The sequence below is a fragment of the Natator depressus genome, chromosome 21, assembly GCF_965152275.1.
Source record: "Natator depressus isolate rNatDep1 chromosome 21, rNatDep2.hap1, whole genome shotgun sequence".
In the NCBI taxonomy this organism is placed as follows: domain Eukaryota; kingdom Metazoa; phylum Chordata; order Testudines; family Cheloniidae; genus Natator; species Natator depressus.
This window is the reverse complement of record NC_134254.1, coordinates 1,367,402-1,385,161: the sequence shown is the minus strand read 5'-3', so window position 1 is coordinate 1,385,161 and position 17,760 is coordinate 1,367,402. Positions and strand designations below refer to the sequence as shown.

General features: G+C 40.3%; 1 protein-coding gene across 1 annotated transcript in view; it reads right to left on the bottom strand.

Moving 5' to 3' along the window:
* Nucleotides 1-933: 933 nt before the first annotated feature.
* The window catches only part of RSBN1 (round spermatid basic protein 1), a 49,095-nt gene continuing 32,268 nt past the window's right edge, over nt 934-17,760 (bottom strand). Inside the window, exons 3-7 of the mRNA XM_074936024.1 lie at nt 11,416-11,553; nt 10,809-10,951; nt 8,220-8,387; nt 7,075-7,183; nt 934-6,371 (exon numbers count right to left, since the gene is read on the bottom strand). Coding sequence (XP_074792125.1) covers nt 5,904-6,371; nt 7,075-7,183; nt 8,220-8,387; nt 10,809-10,951; nt 11,416-11,553 — 1,026 coding nt within the window. The 3' untranslated portion in view covers nt 934-5,903. The remainder of the gene's footprint in view (nt 6,372-7,074; nt 7,184-8,219; nt 8,388-10,808; nt 10,952-11,415; nt 11,554-17,760) is intronic.

The window sequence follows — 17,760 nt, the reverse complement described above, 5'->3', positions numbered from 1 at the left end:
TAGATTGTAGAGGGATTGGAATAATCCATTGTAGGGCTGTTTGGGATTTAACAAACTTTTAAAAACATGCCATTTGGTACAGTTGGGTGCATTCTAAAGCCAGAAATTGTCTCCAGAATACTTTGAAAGAGCAAGAGATCATCAACATCCCTGGCAGGGATGGTCTGTCGTATCTGGAGACAGGATAGGGAATTGTAGCAGAGGCCTCATAACTTAAAAAATCAAACCTTGCAGAGGTTTTAGTTCCATTAGAGCTGTTGGCCACCTTTCCCCCACTGCCATTATATGCAACACATAGCAAGCACAGTTTCTCTTTCTCCCCTCCTAGATAAAAGGTCCAGTGATTGCAGGCTTTAGTTTTCTCCCTTTTCATTAGGATATGAAATTAAACATTTTATAATAGTTGCTAACTCTGTCTGCTTTGAAGTAGCTTAGATTTTGTTTTTCTGGACTACTAAGAGATTGTAACAACCCCATTCTGAGAATATGATGTTACGCACACCCAGCATTTAGCAGACATTACTAAAAAGATCCCCCTAAATTTCTTCTGTCCTTACGTAAGTTGTCTAACTAGAACATACACCTGATGGGGCCATTTCCCCATTCTCATCCACAAGCTACCACATTTTCCTGCTTTTAAAAGCCAGTTCTCAGGGTTCTTAGTTTACCTGTACTTGCAGCATGCTTCAAAGTGATCCCAGTGCAACGCTAGCTAACCACTGGAGATAAAAAAGGAAGGTGAGAGGAGTCATGGGGACAAAATCAACCTCTAATACTGCCTGCGTTACTGATCTTTGAAGAAAGCATTCAGAGGTATCTCGAGGAAAGGATAGTTTTATATTGTAAACATTTGCAATTGCTCAGAAGACAGTTACTGCTATTAATTTAAAGAAATTTATATGATGAGAGACTGAAGTAAAGGACGAAATCAGGTTTATTAAAAAAATACTTTACAGGAAAAAAATCTCTGCATTCCATTGTACTATTTTACAAAGAAATAGCTTAACAGTTTGACACGCTTGTACAGTCAGCTACTAAAAGAAATACACTGGTTAGAGGATTATTCACATAGAGGTTCTGTTTACACTACACATTATAAAAACCTCTTTAAAACTTTTCTGTTAAATGTCAATAAATATACTAGGGTCGCACAAAGCAAACAGTCTTCCAGGCAATTGTACATGTCCTCTGTATGCAGACAACTTAGATACATTTAAACCCACAGAAAATATATTAGCTGCCAATCAAATTAAATCACAAAATCATATAAGAAATCTCTTTACATGTTGTACAAAGAAATTAGAAGTATAAGTATTTCTTTAGACAATTGAAGAGTGCTATAATAATATTAGCTCCTCAGCTACATGTGCTATTTGATCATAACAATTATTTATATTACTGGAAGGTAATGTAAGGCCATAACATTGTTGGGAAATCTTCTTTTAGACCAACGTAAGTTAATTTAAAGTACAAGCCTTCAGGTGAAAAAAAGGTCCCTTTTCAGGAGCTGAAGATAATGTCCCTCCCAAACCTCATGCCCTTTAAAAACAACCAATATGGCTACATACACTTAGCATTTATAACAATAAATGTAAAGTGCTTATCACTCAGTAAAATTCAAGCATGTGAATGGCAGAATGAGCAAAATGAAGGTCTTGAACTCCCATCCATCCTGCAGCTCTAACAAAATAGAATTATGTCAAGAGACTGGGACTAAGTACTCACGTAGGAAAACAGTTGACAGATTAACTGTTTTTCTGTGTGGCAAAAGGTATAGATTAATAACGACTTTATTACATATCCCCGCAGAACACTTTAGTGAGTGGTCCATCTTCTTGGAAGAAAACATGTCAACAATAGAGAACTGAACTATTGGCTTCCCAAAGTACTTTTAAAACACGTCAAGTTTCTGCACAGAAAGAATTAGGACACCCAAGGGAGAGGAAAATGTGATGTGATATAATTACTTGGCTAACTGATCTCTGACCCTTCACCTTTATCCCAGTTTACAGTTTTCCTTCGCTGCTAATAAAGGAATTGTAAGCTGTGCTTAAAACAGAAGCCAAGCCCACATTTCCATCTTAGGCTATGTCTACACTACCACAGTAAGTCCACCTATGCTACGCAACTCCAGCTATGCGAATAACGTAGCTGGAGTCGACGTACCTTAGGTCGAGTTACCACGGGGTCTACACCTTGGGGGAGTTGACGGGAGAAACCCTCCTGTCGACTTACCGTACTCTTCTCATCGGGGGTAGAGTACAGGGGTCAACTGGAGAGCAATCTGCAGTCGATTTGGCGGGTCTTTACTAGACCTGCTAAATGGACCACCGGTGGATCGATCGCTGAGCGGTGATCCCGGCTGTAGTGTAGACCTGCCCTTAGAGCTAGTTATGCTCTCTAGTATCATGTTCCTGGACTACTGCTGTTAAAAATCTGACTTGGTTTCAAGGTGAGAGAGTATTCTAAATTTCAGTTCCAGACGTCAACCAAACCCATAGGTTTCTAAAAGACAGGACAGTGGAGCTATGATGATTTACCTCCACCAAAGTCAATGGAATTATTATAAATCACACCAGCTGACCTGATATATGAATGAATTCTAGAGGAATATAATCAAAATACCAAAATGTGACAAAGACTGTTCTGAAATTTATTCCATCTTTATGTATAGTTCTATTTCATCATATCCATAAGTCCTCAGTCTACTGACAGCTGTTGCTATAATGATATATTCTTGCCAATTGAATTTGAGATATGCTTGCATAAAGAATATAGGCATTAGAGTATCACTGAATTTAATGAACTATCTTCTGAAATCTTTGAGTGAGTGATAAGTCAATCAGAAATTGCCATTTTCCACCAATTACTTGCAAATATTTTACTCTTAAAACTAGCCAAAGATTTGACTTGCCCAGTATTATACTGGAAAAATTAACTTGTCCATCTGTCACTTGATTTCTCACAAAGCACAAGTATGACATCTGTATTCTTCATATTTGTTATTCAGTAAGCCATTTGTAGTGCTGACCAGTTTTGAGTATTGCACATCCGAAGGTATTATTCCACCTGTAATTCACTGATGTCAGAATTATAGATACAATCTACTGGGCAACAGATTTAGCCATCGATTTCATAAGCAATTTTCCATAGCTATATTTAGAGATGAGCTGGATTTGGAATCAAGCTTGGAAGAAGCATGGTAATTTTGGATTTTGCAAATGTTTCAAAAGTTGCATTAGTACTTAATTAAAGATTAAAATTTGTACAGGCAAAATTAAGAAAAAGTTATAAGAAAATTTAAAAGCTTCATTAAATTTTTTCTGAAACAAAAATCTGCTCATCTCTTCCTCAGGCTGACATATAACATCAAAAGAATAGCAACATTATCCAAATCATTCTATGACTAATTTATAATGAAGAAGAGGACATCAACTTGACTTTAGGTTTTGAACTAGTAAACTGAGTAAAAGGAAAGTATGGTACGGTGGTTAAAGACATTCAATCCATAGAAGTAAGAGTGAGAAGCATTTTCTTGATATTTTAGAAAGAACAGATTATTTCATACAAGTAGGACACTGTTTTGAAAGCAGTGTGAAGCACTCTGCTGGTCTATTGTATGCATTAGTTTAAAAGCATGCTATTTAATATAATTTACAGAGAGATACTTCCAATACCCATTTACAAATTATATGTCTCTCTTTTCATTTTATTTCAAGCTCTAGAGGAATACAAATAAAAAATAATGGTGCATAATGCGTCTTAAATTGTGAAGCTTTTTAGCCTAAGTATGTTTAATTTTTGCATTTTAATATATATGGGGAGAATTGGTTTTATAAAGGGATGAATAGCTTTTCCTTCAATTGTAAGGTCTTTGAAGATATGTCAGTTCCTGAGTGATTATACACAGTGCTGACTGTCAAGGGACAATCACCTTATTAGTTAGCAATGACTTAGAGATGATAATACCATCTTTGACATGGCCAATGAATAGCACATGGAAGACAAGCAGAGTGAGTTAAAAAAAGAAAGGGAGAATAACACTAACATAATATTAACCAGTGGGAACATGAAAGAGGCACTGAAACCAATATTGCCTGTGAAGAATTTTACTTTGCACAACCCATTAAAGCTCTATAAAATTCTTCTCAACAAAAAAGTGGGAAAAATGCCAGAGAACAGAGGGCCTGTTTCTGAACCAGCTTTGATAATCTATAATTTTTGCTAAAATTAAATTATACCCCTGCATGAATCATATTACTTTTCATAAAAGCTTTCCATTCTAACACCTTATTTACACAGATTACTAAACAAGTCACCACCACTTCAATCTGTAAATTAGTCTGAAATATTTTCTAATTTGTCTTCACTTTTGTACTGAAGACAATACATACATATACATATATAAGGAGTAATACAGATTCTAACTAATCACTGCAGTATTTTCTGATGATTATTTTGCTATCAGTTTAAAATTGTGACCTCTATATTGAGGTGCTAAGATGCATATAAGTCTACACAAAACAATATTGCACAAAGTAATATTTATAATAACAGATTAACATATTTCAGAACCTTTTTAAAGAGAAGATTCATAATTGATATTTAAAAGATGCACCCAGAACTAATAACACAGCATCTTTTCTTTTCCTTATTCTAATATAGTGTTAGAAATCTCTCTCCTACCCCAGTGAGGATTAGAACAATGAAGTTGTCCAGGGACAACTTCAGTGGCACCAAAATCAAGTTTGTATCCTAGGTGTGGGGGGGACTCTTCTTTCTGATGACTAGAAAAGACAGTTGTTATATAAGTGGTGAGTGGAAGTCAAATACAGATCACACAAACATTCAGAAATATAATAAGACTGTAAAAAGAACTATGTCAGCAGATGACACTCAACAACATATTAGCTTGTGTCACTGATGTTTCAAACACAGCACCAGGGTACCCAAGAGCTACAAGTGGAAACAGCAACCCAATGCCATAATATTTTATTTTGAAATAGCAATACAGAACTTCAGAGAATAAGGACAACCAATATAAATCAGTTATCACTGACCCAACTCTATTAGATTAAGTGCATCAGTACCAGGGAGAGGATGTTTTCCATCAGATGCTTATTGTGAATTTATCAAAACAAGCTGCCAAGGTTGTTAGTAGTATTTTAATGCTTTAAAGTGCTCAGACAAGAATGCAGTTACCTCCATGAGACTGCCTTTAAAAACAAATTAACACTAGAATTAGTCATGTCCAGGAAAGATGTATTTAGGAAGCAAAATCTTCACATCAAACATTACAAGCAGTACTATGGAAAGTATTGTGTCTAAATGATTACATTTCACCAGGATAAGATGTCACACTTCATCCTTTTATGAACTGTTTAACAATTAAAAATTAAAAGATCTATACATCTAGTAATTTTAGTATCCACCAGGAATTTAAGGACAGACCAAAACATCACTGATCATCAAAAGTGCTGTGCTTTCTCTTTGATTTTTAGCAATTAAAATCAGATGGGGGAGTCTTCTGCAGAAGCCATCCTTTTATGGTGAAGGCTAAAGAAAAAATTAAGCAGGGGGGTTAGATTTTCCAAGATAGTTCAATAACTTTTAGCGCTTGGAGGAATTCCATTCTGATTCTGAAGAGGAGATATTGAATTATTACCTCATTTAAACAGAAAGAAGTGGTAGACCACTATTACATGCTGTACTATGGGAGTAAAATACAACTTGAACTTTTGCATAATCTGTGTAAAAAAGATATGCTTGACATTTTGGAATGTCACCTTTCTTTATAGAATTATAGGCAAGATTTCTCCAATAAAACATAAGCAAGTTATAAAACTATAACTTCACATCAAAATTTTAAAAAGTTGTTTAAAAAATGTTTGACTATTTACATATCACACAGACTCTTCTGTGTGATCCTGTGGATTATGTTGCTGATCAGATTCTAGTTTAAAAACTGGAAGAGGCTGGGCCACCTGATCTGGTTGCAGAACAAGTCCCGATATTGATGAAATTGAGGAGCAGGATGGTGCCCCTGTTGTAAGCTGCATTTCTACACCTGGTTCCTCAGACTCTGTTTTTACACTCACACATTGGGTTTCACCTTCTGATTCTGTCTTTTCAGGGATATTACTGTTCATGTTTGAATTGCTTTCTGCATTTTGAGAAGACTTCCCCACAGGATGGTACTGTTTGAGCCTTATATGCCAGGCTAAACTGCAGACCGCTGACACTGTTTTGAACTGATGAATGACATTTCTAGGGATGAAGTAGATGTCATTGTCACACAGCTGGATTCTAGCATAGCGAATGCCTTCCCGTCTCATTTGGTTTAGCTTGGCTTCATCCACCCATTGAACACACTGAGGGGAAGAAAGGGGAAAGTTACTGCTAAGCTGTATGCAAGGTCCAAAGCTGGGCATCCACTTAGATTGAAGAGTACACTTTCAGTCCAGCAACCCATTAGATTGTGACTACTCTTTAAAGAATATAACTTCAGTTAAGAAGCTACTTGCGGCAAGAACAAATCTTTAATGTTTCATTATGAAGTGCTGTGCGCACCTATGAGGTAACAAATAATGACCCATTGCCACAGCATTATGGGGTCACAGGCAGGTCTTAAAACAAGAATTAGAGCTTCAGTAAGAAGCTTTTGACCTGGCATTACCAGACAGAGCTGGGTGTGGTTGGTCTGGCACTAGGAGACCAAAACTTTGTTTATGTCAGAAGGAGTCTGAAGCAAGTTGGGGGAATGGAAACCCAAATTATGTGAAATTCCTCTAACCCATACTCAAGGCTTCTTGGTTCCTTGTCTCGTGAAGGAAGGAGCTTTGTGACACTTGGTCATGCTAGGATCAAAACCCATGATGACTCTCATGTGGTGAGCCTACCACCACTAAAACAAGAACTGGAGATAAATAGCTCTAGTCACAAGCCTAGAACCACTATTTCTACCTTTATTTCAAACATTTGACTAACACTAATTTTTTAAAAATTCATAAATATGCTACTTTTGAAGCTATTTCCAAAATGCTGGAAATAAGTTGCAACTAAGGAACACAGTACCTGTGACACTGGAGGTTCATGCAAGTCTAACTGAAGTCTCTGTACCACATCAGTGAAGTCTTCAGCATGGAAACAAACCACATCTTTGGTTATTCGAGGTTGGACACTCCTAGAGATGAAGATTGTCAAGACTGAGTTTTAAAGAATTTGTGGTTACAGCTCTGGAAAGCAAGAGTTACCTTAAAGAAAATACCTATTATATAGTTTTCTACTGGGTCATAAGTCTCTCAGCATCACAACTAGTACAATAACGTTAGTATATGCATATTCTTTAGACTCCACAGATCCGACCTCATTTCCTGAATTGCTTCACTTTCTTTGACTTGAACTTTACATAGCAAAAGAGACTGCACTACAGCTCCAGAGGGCTAGGTTCAATTCCAAACTCTGTGACTTTTGAAAAGTCACTCTGCCTCAATTCTCCTATTTTATAATTGGCCTAATATCTATATTTTAAAGGAATACTGGAAAGAAAAATTTGTAGGACACTCAGATACTATGGTGATGGGGACCATATAAGTAGATATTGCTTGTTCAATGGATTTGAAACATAGGGCAAGGGAAACATTGGCACTGCTTATTTATCTTAATCTTGGACAATATCGTTGCTGATGACACTGTTCCTGCTGTCCAATTTCTACTGTAATTGCTACAGACAACATTCCCAACTCAAAGCTTGTGATTTCTTCCCAGGACTTAGTTACCAGCAATGCCCTGGATCCAGGAGGTAGAAAAATATTGTCGGTACCATCACAAATGAACACTTGACCTGACAATATTCTGTTTATGTAATTGAACTTATAATCAATTAGGAGATGAAGGAAAAGACATGCAGGATGCACCAGATACAGTGGCCTACACTGCATATCATGCAAGTTAGCCGCAAAATACTCCATGTTAACACAGTTTTTGCGCTGGACTCAGGAGGGAGAAGGAAGTAGGAGTAAAAGTTGCCAGAGTTAAGTATTTACTAGATTATGTTTTACAGACTTTACACAGCATTTGAATAGTCACAAGTCATTTGGTTTTAAACAATTTATATAACTAGGCTGCTATTCAACCGATACTTCACATTTTCTCCCTTTTATAAAGGGAAGTCAGTCTCAAATACAACTGGAGTGGTTACAAAATTCAGTCACACTTACCATTCACCAAACTGTACAGCTTTCAGCACTCCTACAGCAGCTGTACTCTGCCAATCAAACCCCTGACCTACATGATCAGCATGGGCTCTTGTTCGGTCTTCAAAGAGAACTTCACGGGGCTCACTGGTCCGAGGTAGGTATTGGAGGTTTTTTATTTCGTTCATTGATCTATAAAGTGGAGTGAAGAGAGGAGGGAAAAGGCTGTTCCAGACTACTCAGAGATGAGATGAATGGTACAGCTTTCCTATCTGTACATGTATTAAGGTAATTTTGAAGAAATACTGCTAGTGTCCTGTAGCATTCAAAATCCAAGACCAAAAATGCTCTCTTTGCTTTTGCTATATGTATTACGTATCAAATTGGTATTCAAAGATTTAAGTATAGTTAATGCTGCAGATTTGTCATGGCATTTTTTTAAATCAAAAAGTCAGAGCACTCATGGTAAATTTAGGAAGAGTCATGGATTTTGTGACGGCTCTGAGATTTTTGATAAGATACCGTGATAAATGAAGGGGCATCAACCACCTCCAGCAGCACCCTCCAACCAAGAACTGCAGCCCCCATCCCAGCCACCCGCCTGGTGGGGTGGGGGGGATGGGACTGGAGAGTGAGCCACCCTGCACTCATCCCAGGCAGCAGCAACTCCCGTATATCTGAGGGCTGGGCCCCAGGATTGAGAAGGAGCCTGCCTTACACTCACCTCATGCCTGTGCTTTGGTGGCTCCTGTGCCAGGTGGGGCTGAGCCTGGCTCCCTGCTCTGGGCATTGCAAGTTGGTATGCCAGGTCGCAGTGCCACGAAGGTTTAACCCACCTCCTATCCCCACCATGGTGGAGGGACGGCTGGGACAAACCTGAACAGTTCTTGGACCCTGTGCAGCCAATTGCAACGCCTGGAGCTGGGAGCCATGACCAGCCCGGCAGGACATGAGCTGCTGGTATGGAGTGAATCATAGACATTAAAAAAAAACAAAAAAAAACAAATGGGAAAATCATGCTATACGTGACTTATGTCCTGCTGTTACAAATCTATAGCCCTAATTAGTCCAGATAGATTTAATCCAGATTGAGGAAAAGACAACAATTAAAAAGGACATTAGGTATACTATATATTTGGAAAAATGTGAACTCTTTAGTCAACCTCTGAACGGTCACATTGTGATGTTTTATTATCCTTTGAACGACAAGAATTGTGCCATACTTAAAAATTCAATTTAAAATACAGATGCTTAAAAATATTAAGTTATCTAGAGAGAACATATTGGGTTTTCTGCTTAAAGCTGTGATGAAAACATTCCAATTATTTCTCTCCCCAAGATTGGTTGCACAAAACACTCCACAGGAAAATTGAAGGGAAATTTGCCTCTTGGATTTCAAGCAGCTGGTGGGAGGTAGATGTTAATGGTTTTACTCAGAACTTGAAAAATTACAATTTTAGAGATTAAAATAAAAAGCAATTTAAACAAAATTAACACTACTAACAATTCATTTATAACTGCAGAGTTAGATTGTCCATTTGGAGTTTTCTTGGACTCTAGAGGATGGACGGCTTTGTCAAAGCAATTTAACTACTGCTGTGTAGTTAATCAAAGTGTTAGACAAAAAACTGTCATTGGCAAGAGCAATTTTAAAGATTCACAATCAAAGCTTTTTTATTTTTATTTTTTTAAGAGGACAAGAATATTTCTCTTACAAATTCTCTTTGGCAAAAAAATTATACCCTTCGTTTCCCCCACCCAGTTACAAAAATAATGGCATAATTTTGTACTTGCTGGCTTCAGCACAGCACTGAAGATGTTTGTCATTTGCTTCTGTAACACAGTGAAGGGAAGTCACGAGTCATAGTGATATGGTCCCTCAAATAGTAACCTTTTAAAAAAAATTATTAGAATAATGGATTTAGTTTTGTGTTTTAGATATAGTAGAATGCAAATCCGAAGAAAGGACCTTACCCATGCAACATTTCAATGAGGGCAGCTGAGGAGATTTAAGTAGTTAAGAGAATATTCCTCTGGAGTACAGTATTTCTTGAGAAGGCAACCAATACCAAGACTGCTTAAATAACTAGCATTAGGACCAGCCTTTAATGCAGTGTAGAGACTTCTGCACTGCGTTGGAGAAGTACACCAAATATTAGCTTTTTCACAGACGGAAGTAGGAAGTAGACAACAGGGGATGGATCACTTAATGGTCTGTTCATTCCCTCTGAAGCACCTGGCATTGACCACTGTTGGAAAACAGAATACTGGGCTAGATGGACCACTGGTCTGACCCAGTCTGGCTGTTCCTATGTTCAGGAACCCAAGAGATCTGTCAAACAGGCAATATATAGAGCTGTCAATGTCGAGGAAACCTTGAACTCAACTGCACTTATATGGAACACAGGCAACATGTTAGTTTGGCTTAAATAACTGGACTGCTTGGTTCTACAGCAAAAGGAATGAAGTCATGTGGGAAATTTAAGAAAGCCATGAAGTTTACCTTTTGAAAGACTAATTTCACACACAATGAGGACCAACATTAAGACCTTAGAATAGCTAGTACTTTATCTAGCTGTGATCTGCTTTTCTATTAAAGGAAAATAATGTTACCGGCGCCGTTTGAATGGTGATTTTGGCATATCTGCTGTCGGGATCATCTGTTCTCCTGGTCTCACCCACATTATGGGGCCATCATCACTTTGTGACCTGCACTGAAGCTGGAGGCTAGAAAGAGTGCCCCAGGGCAAAGTCATCTAAAAACACAAAAAGCTATGTCAAATGGACAACAGTTAACATTTTGATAAGCACTGGCTCAAGTTCATTACCAAGAGAACTATACAGAAACCAAACCTTATTGTTAGAGATGAAATGTTATATTCCACCAATGATATAGTTAACTTATTCAGCTTTTAGAGAGTAGGCCATTGTGAAACAGACACGCAACAAGAGCCCAATAATTTCTCCAGTTAAATGACTGATTGCTGTAGCCTCTAAATTAATCTCCTTTCAGTATCTACTTCTTTGAACAGAGAATAGATTTTAACAGCATCCTCAGTAAGGTAGTTTGAAAGTTCATCACCATCTGAATGGAGAAGCTGTACCTAAATTCTCTCATTATTTAGCAACTTGAAGTTGTAAGTTAGAAGTGTTAAGACATTTATGTTTGATAATAAACAATTTAAACAAAATAAAATTACTACAACAGTATAATGCTCACTCTCAGAAATGGAGATTCCTCCAACATATCAAGAAATTCTGGGAAGTAGTCACCAACTTCTTCATCTACTGCTCCAACAAGACTTATCTGCCGCATCGGACCTGCTCTGTAGGTTCCACAGCAGTATGTTCTATTGACCTAAGAGTGGTCAGAAAGAGAAAAGACAAAATGAGACACGTTGTTCCATGCCAGGAAACTGAAGTTTATTAAATCAGTGTTTCAGACTGCAATGTAGTTTACATTCAAATCCAGGACTCCTTTACTTGAGAGCAGTTAGTATCTTTAGAATACATGAAGAAGCTGTTCAATGTCAATACACACCGGAGCATGAGCACCTCCAGGGGCAAGGGGAAAAAAAGAATTTGACTCCAGAAAACACAGTGCTAGGCAGCATACCGATAAACATTATGTTGTTTTCTTAGCTGAACAGCACCAACAGATACAAAAAGCCACTAAAGCCAGCACAAAGAATGCTGTGTTTCATAAAAATGCCTTGTCATATTTTCTATCAATAAAAATTCATCACAAACATAAATAATGGCTTTGACACTGGGTTAGTTTCTGCCTTCAACTGTATGTGCATAAACCAGAATACATCTTTGCATTTATCAATAAAGCGTTAAATTAAGTTTAGAGGATTTAAGAGCAGTATTCTCTACATTGCTAGTAAGAAATCAGCTTTGTTTTCTTTCTCCACGATAGTACATGACTAAAATGTACTGTCATTTAAAAAGCCCCATTCTGCAATACCAGAATTAAAAGCAGATAATGAGAAAGGAGATTCACTCATGTTCTTGCATTTTGCTCATGCAACGCAAACACTCAAAGTAAACAGGATGCTAATGGGGGAGCATGGACTCAAGAGGTTGCACTGATGTGCCCAAAATATTGCTCTATTCTTGGGGTAGATGAATTTGATTTCAAAACTGGTGTTGGCCAAAAGAAGAGATGCATTCCCACTCATAGAGTGGCTGTGAAGCAGGAACTGGACATGTGCCTTATACTGCCAAACATTCATGCTGTCAGTATATGTGACTCCACTTCAGGTTTAAGTGGCATGGGGAAAAGATGGCTGAACACAGCAGCTGAGCACCCACAGAAGTGGGTGGAGAAGGAGTTTAGAGATCTTCTTATGCTCGCTCTCTCTCTCTCTCCACACACACACACACACACACAGGTGTGCAGAGGAAAGGGAGCTCCACAGAGCCTCTCACACACCCAATTAGACACCCCAACACCCAGTCTCAGGGCTCTGTGTCTGGGGCATACATTGAGACTGTTTGTTCTCAATTCTCCACCCGGGGTTTTGGGGGTGAGGCTGTGGGCTGTCCTGATGGTGTCTAGCCTGCACTGCCCACCCTGATCTCAGTGCTCGTGGCAGTAACAAAGCATGCGCACTCTCAGCTCTCGGGGATTTACTGATGTGTCTGGTGTGAACTGAACAACCCCTCTTCTTTGGTCTCAGGGCTATTCACCTGAGTCATGCCCATTCCCAGCTCCTGTATAGTTTTACTGATGTTTGGCTGTAATATGAGCCCAGACCTGATCTCAGTTCCCCTCTGGGTCAGCACAAAGGGACTTAGGTGTGGCCACCCCTCACTCATTGGAAGAACAATGGGATCCCCTAAGTCTGAGGTAGGTGCTTAGGCTCCCTCTTCAATGAATGGGGAGAGACAGGCACCTAAGAATGGGAACCACAAAAGCCAGCATGCTAGGCAGGGAGCCACCTAGGCTAGCCACTGGGAGAGGCTACCAAGGGAGGGAGGGGGCATTAAGCCCGGCCTTTCACAGAGCTTGATCCCTATCTCTGCATGCAATCCACAGCCAGGAACCCGTCTCCTGGAGTCAGGTGACTTAGGTGCCTAACCCCTGTCTTGTGAGATTGTCAAGTTCCTGCCCAAAGCCATACAAAACCAGTGGGTGGGGGAAGGAGGCAGAAACCTGCTGTCTACCCCTTATCCCACTTATTTGGGTCCTCAGCTGAGATGTGGGAGACCCTGGGCCTCTTCCCCATCTGCTTCATGAACAGAAAGTATGTAAAAGGGGGTCTGGCATCTCGCAAGTGAGTGCCTTAATTGCTGAGCTAAAAGATAGTCTGGTGTGAACTGCTCTTATTGACACTGTTACACTTCAATTAAATATTAACTGGGCCACAGAAGCTGTAAAACTCAGCCTGTAGTCCATTGGTTTGGGGATTCTCCCAGACTATGGGAGAGTATGAGTCAATCCCCCTTCTGCTTGATGAAAAGAGGGTTGAGCAGTGATCGCCTACCTCCCCAGTGAATGGCCTCACTGCTGGGGTATCAATTATTCTGCTGTGGGGCTCCCTCAGTCTTTTCTCTTGAAGCTGTTCCACTTTACTGAACTATGAATTAGGCCAAAACAAGGCTCATTTCGGCATGCCCTGGGGTTAGGGTACTTCCTTGGGATGGTGGTAGTGCTGGTCAATCCCTTTCTGAGGCGAAGGGATTTGCACCGTAAGTGTCTTTTGTCTTGAAGCTGTTCCACTTTAATTAATTATTAATTGGGCCAAAACAAAACTCATTTTTAAAAAGCCCCGTGTAGCTTGGTGGTGCAAATATTTGGCTAGGAGGGTAGTGGTACTGATTCTGGTTCTAGGGTTGCCAATTTTGGGTGGACGTATTCCTGGAGATTTAATCACATGACATAATCTTTAATTCAAGGTTGATCTTTAATTCCTGGAGACTACAGGCCAATCCTGAAGGGTTGGCAACCCTATCCTCTTGCTGTGGGGAAGGAATGTGCACAGCAAGCTTCTTTACTCTTGAAGCTGTTCCACTTTAATTAACTCCTACTTAGGTCAAAGCAGTGTTGCTCTGTAAGAAGCCTTCTTACAGCCCCATGATTAGTGTACTCACATGGGGTGCTACAGATGTTGGGTTAATTCCCCTCTTGCTTGCTGAGGAGAAGGGATTTGAGCTCTGAGCTCTTTTCCGTCTCATGCTGTTCCACTTTAATTGACTATTAATTGAAGCAAAGCAAGTCTCATCTACACTACCCTGTGCTTAGCCTGGTGGTGTGGGTACTGGCCTCGTGTGCTGAAGGAGTGGGTTCAGTCCCTCTCCCTGCTTCCTTACCCTGAAAACGGAGTTGAGCAGACACCGCATTGCCTTTTCTCTTGAAGCTGTGTAATAGTTTAATGAACTATTAAATGGTCCACATCAAAGTTGTTCTGTAAGCAATGCTATGTAGCCTGCTGGTCAGGATGCCTGTCTGGATTGGTGGTGGTGGCGGCAGCTTAATTCCTTCTCTATGCTTGATGAGAAGAAAGGATTCAAGAAGCAGGCTGCTTTTCTCTTGACTCTGGTTCACTTTAATTAACTATTAATTGGGCCAAAGCAAGTCCCTTTCACAACAGTTCCTGCATAGCCTGGTGGTTCAGGTACGAGCCTGGGGTGCTGGAGATGCTGGTTCAATTCCCTGCTCTCGGTTGAGCAGAGATTGCCTCTCTTCTTGACGCCTGTCCACTTTAATAAACTATTAAATGGTCAAATCAAAGCTTCCCCCCTATGAACAGCCTGGTGGTTTGGGCCCCATCTAGGATGTTGGAGAACCTGGTTCAAATCCCACTCCTCCTTTCTGAGGAGAAGGGATTTCAGCTCTTGCCTCTTGAAGCTGGTCTACTTTAATTAACTAGGAATCAGGCCACTCCCTGAGCTAGGGTCACTCTATAGTCCAGTGGTTCGGCTGCTTGCCTTGGCAGTGGGAGATGCTGGTTCAAATCCTTCCTCTAGCTGTTTCAAAAGGATTTGGAGAATGCTATCCTGCCTCCCAGGAGGGAAGTGGGAGGTTCCTGTTTAGGTCCCCTTGCGTTTGCAGGAGGCCCTTGTCTTTCTGGAAACAGAAGGGGGTTTGAACGGAGATCGCTCACTTCATAGGTGGGGTGGGGGGTGGAGGCAGGAGGGTCCCTGGGAGGTGGGAGAGCCTTGGTCCAACCCCTTGCAGAGGAGGGGTTGGACCCGGGGTCTCCCACCGCCCAGGTAGGTAGCCTAGCCATGGGGGACAAAAGAGTGATTTGCTTTTTTAATGTAGCTCAAGGAATATTTAAATAAAAAAGCCCCAGAGGCACCTGATATGTGTTGTAAACCCCTTGCCCACAACAAGGATTGAACCAGGGTCTCTAACATCCCATGCAAAAGCCCCAACCACTACACCACAGAAGGCAGCTCTTTTAGGAGATGTCCTTTGGCCCAATTCATAGTTTAATTAAAGTGGAACAGCTTCAAGAGAAAAGGGTACTTCTCACAAGGCAGCGGGAGGAACTGAACCAGGATCTCCCATACTCCAGTAGCATACTCTAACCCCTGTACCACACAGGGCTTCTCAGACTAAGGTTGGCCCAGTTAATAGTTAATTAAAACAATTTCAAGAGAAACAGATGACTCAACTCCCTACCCCAGAACAGGAGGAACTGACCCACAGCCTCCAACAGCCAAGGTAAGTACCCAAACCCCGCTATCATGGAGGGCTTCTTACACTTGACTTCTGCTTTGGCTGTTACTAGTTAATTAAAAGTGGAATGGCTTCCAGAGGCAAGACCAAGGCAGCCCCACATTAGAATAACTTATAGCCCAGTAGTTAGAGGTAGGTGATCACTTGAGGTAGGCGATCACTGCTCAAATCCCTTCTCATCAAACAGAATCACAGGACTGGAAGTCTAAGTAACTTTTAACTTGTTCTTTTCCTATTTTAGCCTGTGATCCTACCTCATTTTCACTGGCATTCACTATGTTAGATGTCCTATCACCACCAACCTTCTTGCTGAAAACTGAAACAAAAGTCATTAAGCACCTCTGCCATTTCCGCATTTTCTGTTATTTCCCCCCGCTTGAGTAACAGTCCTACCCTGTCCTTGGTCTTCCTCTTGCTTCTAATGTACTTATAGAATATATTAGAAAGGGGATTGAACCAGACTGGCCCACAACCTAGCTGAGTACCCCAACCACTGCACTGTAGAATGATGCTCCTTGTGGCCCAATTAATATTTAATTATTTATTTAAAGTCAAACAGCTTTAATAGGAGATGAAGAACAACTCACATCAGGGTAAAAGGAAGGCTCAATTCACCACCTAACCACAAAACTGTACCTCAGATGCTATTCTAGGTCTTCTCCTAGCATACAAATTTCCAATCCAATCTGGCTCTGCATTTGCATTTTAGAGCACTTTGAAAGCTTGCTTTAAAGAGAAATACTACTGGCAGCCTGTGTGTCTCCATGCCTGTTGGTGTTCCATGGCTTGTTCCCAGCCCCCCCACTTTGTAAAGCCAATGTTAACATCTAACACTGCTGGATTATTGGGGTTTGGAGCTGGGTATTGGTCACATCCAGGGAAGGCAAGCGACATGTACACACTAGGTGAACATTGCTCATTTCCCCCCACACACTAGCTTTGGGAAAAGAAAAGTGATTTCTTCCCATCCCACAAACCAGAATGAAATATCAGCTATGGTGTATCAGTAACCTAACTGCAGGCTCTCATTTTTAAGCCTGCTCCTATTAGCTACAGTGTGAGCAGTTTTGAGGGCAAGAAACAGAAACTCTCAGACATGGTCACACATCAAAGATGATCTGATAGTCTAGGAGGTAGCCCCATCTCTGCTTGTTGATGGCTTTATAAATTAGGACCACTACTTTGAATTCATGGTATGAAAAGACCTGACCAAACCAGAGAGTTAAAGAACCAAGCCATGGGTGAATCAAGAAGTCCTTGCTCAGTATGACTATCAACATTTGAACTGCATTTTTTTCAGAGTCAGCAGCCTAGGGCTCAGAGGTATCTTTATTTTTCTGTGTAGTAAGAAGCAAGTAGCTCTGGCTAATGTGCACTGCAAGTTGTTTGCTAAGAACCACCAAACAAATGAGAATCTGCTACCAACATGGACCTCTTTCAACCAGCACCTGAAACATGCAAAAGATCAGTCACTCATAGGGAATCATGCAACAGTTCAGTATCTTTAAGCATCCTTTGCCAACAACAGATGAGCCATAGATAGCATGGGACATCTTGTTCCTAACATGATGGTCCTGCACCTGTTCCAGCCGGGTAGCTGTAAGAGTGCCTATGCAACAAAGAGATGCAAATGCAGCAGGGAAGACTTCAGGTACGCCAATGCATGCAACTGGGGTGGTGATGAGCATAGCAACAGAGTATCAATGTTGATAAATGCAAAGTAATGCACATTGGAAAACAATCCCAACTATAAATATAAAATGAGGGGGTCTAAATTAACTGCTATCACTCAAGAAAGATCTTGGAGTCATTGTGGATAGTTCTCTGAAAACATCCACTCAATGACCAGCTGCAGTCAAAGAAGCACACAGA